This window comes from Alternaria postmessia (genome assembly GCF_024291825.1).
Source record: "Alternaria postmessia strain BMP 2775 chromosome Unknown scaffold_7, whole genome shotgun sequence".
Classification (NCBI taxonomy): Eukaryota; Fungi; Ascomycota; class Dothideomycetes; order Pleosporales; family Pleosporaceae; genus Alternaria; species Alternaria postmessia.
The window spans coordinates 480,847-488,271 of NW_026260080.1; the positions used below are offsets into that span (position 1 = coordinate 480,847).

Sequence of the window (7,425 nt, forward strand, 5' to 3'; positions counted from 1 at the left end):
GATACTCTATGTATGCGTTCTACATTCCAAAGACTGAAACCAATCTGATAGTCATCCAATCGTCAAACAGTGGTATACTAAACGCCAATATACGCCAAAGTCATGCCCGTACACGAATATTTACATTCCCCAAGCGCCAGTGACGGCATTCAAAGCACCATCGACGGCCTCCTCTAAGGTTTCAACACGCAGTCTGAGCGTGCGGTTCTCCTCTCGCTCCTTCGCTAGGCGGCCCCAAACAGCAGATTGTGCGCCGCCCTGGCAGTTGGCGCATCCCCATCCACCTTTAGCGATGTCGACTTTGCCTTCTCGGGGCTTGTCATATGTGCTTCCCCGTTGTAGCGATTGAGGCTTTCGGCCCTTCGGTGTGATGTCGTGAATATCGTTGTCGAGAATGGATGAGCGGTCGGTACCGGTAGGGCTGAGGCAGCTTCTTGAGAATACGCTCGCAGCGTCGGTCTCATTCTCAGACTCGAAACCAGAATCGACGCTGATTTCTGAGCCTGACACACGGTTGTGTCGACGGGCGGACTCCTGGCACGAAGTGTGCTCACACTGTGGTGTTGCTCTAATGAGGGCCAGACTCCTCTTACGAGCAGCCTCTTCTTCTTGACGAGCTTTCTTCTCAAACGCGAGGTCTTCCATGAGGACGCGCATTTGCTCGTCCTGCTCGGCTGCTCGTGCTGCCATTGTCTCCAGTTGCATCTTCAGGTGCCTTGCCCGTGTCTCGGCTTCATCAAGCTCATCGTCCTGCGCGCTTTGTTCGGCATGTGCGTCTCCCAGGGCAGTAGAGAGTTGGCGGTAGGCGGTCTGGTAGCGAGAGAGGAGGGCTTCGGCGTTGGTAAGAAGGTCGTGGAAGGACGAAGGTGCTAGCGGATCGGCGGGTCCGTGTGGGAAAAGCGAGTGTGATATGTTCAAGTTGAGTAACTCGTCGTCAGGGTTGTGGTATGTGGGCGACTGCTGTGGAGGGGGGACGGCGGCATTCTTTTGTGTGGACAACAGCCATGCGAACTTGCTGCTAGCGGTGGGCTGGCTCGGTGCCTTGCTCGGTGTGTGGGTATCATCTGATCGCATCGGGCTCTGCGACGTGCCCCTCGTGAGGGAAGAGCCACGGTTGAAGAGGTTGGTCATCATGTTGCCCCTCTCCTCTTCCTCCTCTTCGGACTCGGAATCGTAACTCTCTCCTGACTCGGAGCCGGAATCCGAATAGTCGTCCTGTTGCTGGACACCTAGCTTCACGGGCGCAGAGGAGCCGTTGAACCAGTTCTGTAGCGCCCTAATCTTAGGCTGGCTAGCGCTGGATTCGATAGCGCCTCTTGAGGGAATGAAGCTTGCCAGAGATTTTGTAGGTGAAGATGCTCTTGAAGTATGCTGTTGGATTGTCGATGTTGCGCGATTGAAGTTGTCGAAGATTGTACCGGTCAAGGTGCGCTGGTGACTACTTCGGCCAGTCCTAGGGAAGTCCTCTAGTGGGGAAGGTGCATGTGGGTCATATGCAGTTGCAGTAGTGGGTGTTAAAGCGGAAGGTGGTGGTTGAAGTCCGGTGATGTCCACGTCGTCGAATTTGTTCACCTGTTCGCTGACCACAGACGCAGACTGCTTGCGAGTGTGATACGATGGGGATCTCACGCCAGTATGCTGCGAGGTATGGGTCGCATAAGGGGCCTGAGGTGGCTGTTGCAGCTCCAAGTCGTGAGGGGCGTTGCGGCTCATTCCAAACTACTGCAGCTAAACGTCCGGTGCCGGGATTGCTAGACGGTACGCTGTTTGGCGGTCGAGGACTGTGTCAGTCGCCCAACGATTTGTCGAGCAGACGGATGGAGATGTGTGAAACGCGAAAGCACTTCTTTCCTTGCTGCTCGGCGGGGCGGGTGCTGAGGGTAACCCGGCCAACACGATGAATTTATCGATAAGAGCGAGGAGCGAGAGTCGTGGGAAGGTAAAGCGGCGGTCAACGAGTGTCTGGTGGTAGAATGTGTAAGATGTGCAGTACGGCAGTTGACTGCAATCGTGGTGTACCAAAAGGCAAAAAGAGGGTTCAATGTTTCGTCGAGCAAAGGGCGAGGTTTTGTCCTCGATGGCTGTTTCGTGTGGTTGGCAGGAAACAGCGTGGCAGGGAATCTGGATTTTGTGAGGCTGGGAGGGCTAGCGGCCCCGTCATGTACGCAACGCACACCGCAACACGTAGCCGTCGTCGCTTAGAGAACCCAATAGCCCCTTGCGAATTGCCTTGGTCTAATGCAAGACAAGCTGTAAGATGCACTCGACCCTGCTTTCCATCCGTTCTGTTTGCGTTCGCGTTTCAAAACATCTCATCGTGCAACTTTAGCGCACGGCTAGTACGCGTTACAACCAGCAGGGAAGACCTCTCCAGGCAAGCTCTCTCAACAACAAAAGCCTCAGAGACTGCGACACTAGTTGCGCGTCTCTTGTAATTATGGGATCATAGACCTGTCTCCTCAATCAGTGGGTTACCTACACTCGCCCACTGCACTACCCCACAAAAGTTCACACCGAATAATGGCGTACCCTGAAAAAGTTCACCGCATTTTCTTGCGCCTACACCTCCATTACAGTTACTCTACTTCTGCATGAGCAGGTGAGCATCTTCCGATGTGCCCCAACGCTCAGTCCCATCTTCGGGCAATACCACCCACGGCGCCTTCTCCCTCAAAAAGATATGCTTCACAACCTTGGGTGCCACCTCAGTCTTGAGACTCTCCAGATCGACTGTGGCCATGCACAGCCCCATGCCGTCGGGATCAGATGTGTAGACCATGGATATCGGGGCACCGCAACCCGAGCAGAAGGTTCGTTCTACAACGTCCGATAGTCTTAGAACCTGGCGCGTGTTCGAATGCGTGAAGGAAAGACTGCCTCGGGGTACATGCGTGAATGGAAGGAAGCCAGAGCCTGATACTTGCTGGCATGCGCGGCAATGACACAGCGTGATATCTGAGGGTGGAGCACTCGATGTGTATTGCACCCCACCGCAGCGGCATCCGCCCTTGAAAACCACATCGTCCTGAATGACTTGCGGCACGTATCTCGAACCGTCTGCAGCTACATAACACGTCAGCTTTATGTCAATATACCACTATGGCTTACTCACGTCTTCTTGCAATACCGAGGAAAACAGAGTCGATCTCCTCAATCTTGCCATCTATCGCCAGCTTTTCCCACTCCTCTTTGTAAATGCCTTGCGCTTTCCTTCGGATGTCGTTGTTCGCAAACGTTCTCGCAATGTCCTTGACAATCACATTTTCGACGAAGAAGTCGTCCCATTGCTCCATATCGTAAAAACGTCTGCCATATCCAGCTTGGCTCTCGACAGTAAGAACTTGGTCTATCTCCAGGCCCGCGGACTCCAGCATCTGCTTCAAGGTATCTTCTGATTTGCTCCATGATCGATTGTATGGAATTGGAAGCTCCAATCTGCGAGCTACCCTCTCGAGAACCATACCGGAGACCAAGTTCCTTGGATGTGTTGCGTCCATTGCAATGACCCCTCCAGGCTTGAGGAATTCTGTCCAGTGCTCGATGGCAGTCTTTGGGTTGGGGAACAAGACAAGGGCAGAAGCCACTGTTATGACGTCAAACTGCTTTCCCCTGAGCTCTTCTGTTTCGTCCAGATGTAAAGCATCGCCCTTGAGGAAAGTCGTATTGGCATATTTGTCGCCTCCTTGAGTCTTTCTGTGAGTAGCGACTGCAAGCATACCAGGGGTGACATCAACTCCGACAACATGTCCTTGCGGCCCTACAGCCTCTGACTCACGGAAAGTCAACAATCCTGTGCCACACGCCAAATCCAGTACTTGTTGGCCTGGTTGTATGTCGAGATAGGAAATGAATCGCCTTGTGAAGTCGTTGTGCCAGGTAGCATCGTAATCCCAGGACTTCGAGTCATAGAATCGGATAGCATCCGCCGCTTGTCTTTCGCTTGACATTCTGAGTGATTTGGAACTATCGGTCGTTGTGAAATCGGAAGGTCGCTTCATAAGTGTTGGTTTGGTTCAGTACATGGATAGGGCGTAGAGGAGAGTGACCAATGAGTGGCGGCTTGGTCAGCTTGACTTGCTTTAGATGTAGCCAGTTAAACTTTAGAACGTGCTTCCTTCTCTTCTTATCGACGATGATGCAAACTTGACGACAGCAAAACTCTGAATGCTATCGCGCAAATTCGTATTTATAGCTTTCCTCAAGATTTCGCGAGCCTTGCTGAAACTCCCGTGATGAGGGGTGCCGAAGCTGTGAAGCACTAGCGCTGCGGCTGGTAAGCGCGAGCGACTCAGGACTCCATCCAAACTCCAAGGTGCAACTCCTCCTTCCTCTTCTCCAACGTTACACATGACTCGGGTCTCCGTTATGACTATCTTGGTGCGCGTCTTTGTGTGAAGTTATTCTCAACGACAAGCCACGCTAGACTTGTCTGTAGCCTGGAAACGAAACTCGCCGCAACTCACACGGACCGTGTAGCTTTTCAAGCTCACCGTTATCGACTGTTGTTAATTTCATGACGCTGCGGTTCACCCATCCAGGAGCTATTTTGGAGCATGAACTGTGCAACTTCACATCCAGCGTTCTGATATCCTAAGCGCATGCAGTCCAAGCACTATGCTGCAAACCTCAAACCAGACATAGAGTGCGACACTAACCCTTGCATATCACCATATCCCGAGTGGATGCTGCAAAACCAATTCATGTCCCTACCATGACATAGCGTTCTCGGTAATGGAACAAATGCGACCGAACTACCAACTCGTTGCGTACGAGGAAATCCCCGAACAACGGATAGACGAGACAAGTAACAACAAGCTTCTGCGCAGGACATATCAAGGCTACATGGAGCTGGAAGGATGTCGATCATCTAATACCGGGTGAACTTGCGTGGTGACGAACAGGCTAAACGGCACTTCAACAAGCGCCCCACTGCACCCCGCAACGTGGGGAAGCATGGAGAGCCGCCATCGTGGTATTAATATCCATTAGACGGTGAACCAGGGTTTCTAGAGTGCGTATATCTTGCTATGCCCAATCGATCGCCATGTTCTGACGAGATCCATTTGGAAGTTCTGGAAGAGCATTCGCTACACTGCGCCATGCCAATACCAGTCTACAATACCCGGATCTGAACATAGACTAAGTGGTCACGTCTTGTTTTGGGGAACACGGCGGGCCAAGGGCGCTATAGTGCGATGTGGTTTCCTCACGGCTCAAGGGAGCTTTTGCACTCCAATCGACGGTATTGACTGTACAAATCACGAACAAATTTTCCATCAATGAACTGTCAACGCAGGGTAAGCCTGTACTCTGTGATGATAGCAGTACCGTAGATGTCTAGGTAGGTTACCTGGAAAACATCAAAGGTCCAACACTTCTCATGTTGGACTAAGTCGATAATAGGAAAACAAAAGCATGTCAGCTTTTGTGAGTTGTGAACGTAGGATACTAGCATGTAAAGTCAAATGATGGTTACCGAATATGGTGATTATGAGTCTATGCCATTCTGTTGTGACGGCTCTTGCTCCACAAGTGCGTGGCGAAAGTAGAGGAGACCAGCATGAGCCAAGGCGTTATGCCCTGATTGCCCCATAGTCACGCTACGAAACACACTTTGTCATCTCCACGGGTTCATTTAGTGGCTATATTTCGCCGTGAGAATGCGGAATGCTTGCGGAGGCCACGATCACTATATAAGAGTTAGGAGTACCTCAGCAATCACCATCCTACAGTGTCTCGAGTACCAAGGTCCGCCCAACATGAAATACTCACTTGTACTTCCGCTCCTTGCTACGACCGTCCTTGCGGCGCCAGCCATCGAACAGCGCCAGGACGCCACATGCAATGTTCCAACTACCTTCCCTACTACTGCCAACGCCAAGTTGCCAAACCCCTTCAAGTTCTTTGACGGAAGGGCTGTTGCCACCAAAGCCGACTTCGCATGCAAGAACAAGGAGGTTAGCGCTGCTATACAGGCACAGGAACTTGGTGACTTCCCCAAGAAGCCATCAAGCGTTACTGCTACCTTCTCTGGATCCTCGCTCTCCATTACCTCGACTGAGGGCGGAAAGTCGGTTACTTTCTCGGTCTCTATCAAGAAGCCTAGCGGGACTGGACCTTTCCCAGCCATAATTGCATACGGCGCTGCCAGTCTCCCTGTTCCCAGCAACGTTGCGACAATCACCTTTAACAACGATGAAATCGGCCAGCAACAGGGTGGTAGCAGCCGTGGAAAGGGCAAATTCTTTGACTTGTACGGCTCCAGCCACAGTGCTGGTGCTCTCACTGCTTGGGCATGGGGTGTTGACCGCATTATGGATGCTCTCGAGGCTACTCCTGGTGCTGGTATCGACCCGAAGCGCGTTGGTGTGACTGGTTGCTCTCGCAACGGCAAGGGTGCTTTTGTCGCCGCTGCGCTTGTCGACCGCATTGCTCTGGGTCTTCCTCAGGAGTCTGGTTCTGGTGGTGCCGCCTGCTGGCGCATCTCCGACTCTGAGAAAGCCAAGGGAAAGAACATCCAAACCTCTAGCCAAATCGTTGGCGAAAATGTATGGTTCTCCACAAGGTTTAACTCCTTCAGCACCAAGTCCAACACCCTGGCCACCGACCACCATCAGCTCGCCGGTATGGTTGCTCCACGTGGTCTGCTCGTCATTGAGAACGAGATTGACTGGCTTGGCCCTGTATCCACGACCGCTTGTATGAAGGCCGGTCGCCTCATCTACAAGGCCCTTGGTGTACCAGATAACATGGGCTTTACAGGCTCCGGCAACCACAACCATTGCCAGTTTCCATCCAACCAGCAGGCTGACCTTACTGCGTTCATCAACAAATTCTTGCTCGGCCAGAGCTCAAACACTGCCAACATTGAGAAGGGCCCATCAGGCGCTGATGCGGCGACATACATTGACTGGACTGCCCCCACGCTTACTTAGGCTTAGTACCTTACGGTACGAACCTAGGGAATGAGTGATACGGAGTTGGGTTTGGACATGTACATAGTTAGCAACGCGTTCGTAGCTAAATGATTATTTGCCAGAATTATGATCCTGTGGACATGAACCCTGGCTATCTATCTGGTACCGAGGGGCCAACTTTACAAAGGTTGAGACAGATGAACGTGCGAGTAAAGTGTGACGTTTCGCCAGACAAGATTCAGTGAACACTCAAGTGAAAAGCTGTTCAATGGCCTTGCTGTTAGTTCGCTATGTACACAGTAGAGCGTTATGGACGGGCTAGAGCGCGCGCTGAAAGCCTCCCACCGCCATTCAGCGCGGGTCCAGAATTCTCACCACCAAAGGCTTTTCCATCTGATAGAGCGGCTACGGTGGGCATAGTATCGGGAAAAGGCGTCTAGAACGATGAAAAAGTAATAAGTACGAACCATAGCACTGGAACTAGGTTGGGAAGGAAAGTAAGACGGGT

General features: G+C 52.1%; 3 protein-coding genes across 3 annotated transcripts; 1 reads left to right on the forward strand and 2 right to left on the reverse strand.

The window, feature by feature from the left end:
• Window positions 1-120: 120 nt before the first annotated feature.
• Window positions 121-1,713, reverse strand: J4E82_001928 (uncharacterized protein; the record flags this gene model as incomplete). Its single annotated transcript, XM_051728233.1, has 1 exon — window positions 121-1,713. One exon carries the CDS (start codon window positions 1,711-1,713, stop codon window positions 121-123), a length of 1,593 nt encoding a protein of 530 aa, XP_051592115.1.
• Window positions 1,714-2,581: 868 nt separating this feature from the next.
• On the reverse strand, window positions 2,582-3,947 carry J4E82_001929 (uncharacterized protein; the record flags this gene model as incomplete). Its single annotated transcript, XM_051728234.1, has 2 exons — window positions 2,582-3,063; window positions 3,113-3,947. The coding sequence occupies 2 exons, from the start codon at window positions 3,945-3,947 to the stop codon at window positions 2,582-2,584; spliced, it is 1,317 nt and encodes a 438-aa protein (XP_051592116.1).
• Window positions 3,948-5,333: 1,386 nt separating this feature from the next.
• Window positions 5,334-6,935, forward strand: J4E82_001930 (uncharacterized protein; the record flags this gene model as incomplete). Its single annotated transcript, XM_051728235.1, has 2 exons — window positions 5,334-5,341; window positions 5,705-6,935. The coding sequence occupies 2 exons, from the start codon at window positions 5,334-5,336 to the stop codon at window positions 6,933-6,935; spliced, it is 1,239 nt and encodes a 412-aa protein (XP_051592117.1).
• Between the last annotated feature and the right edge of the window lie 490 nt (window positions 6,936-7,425).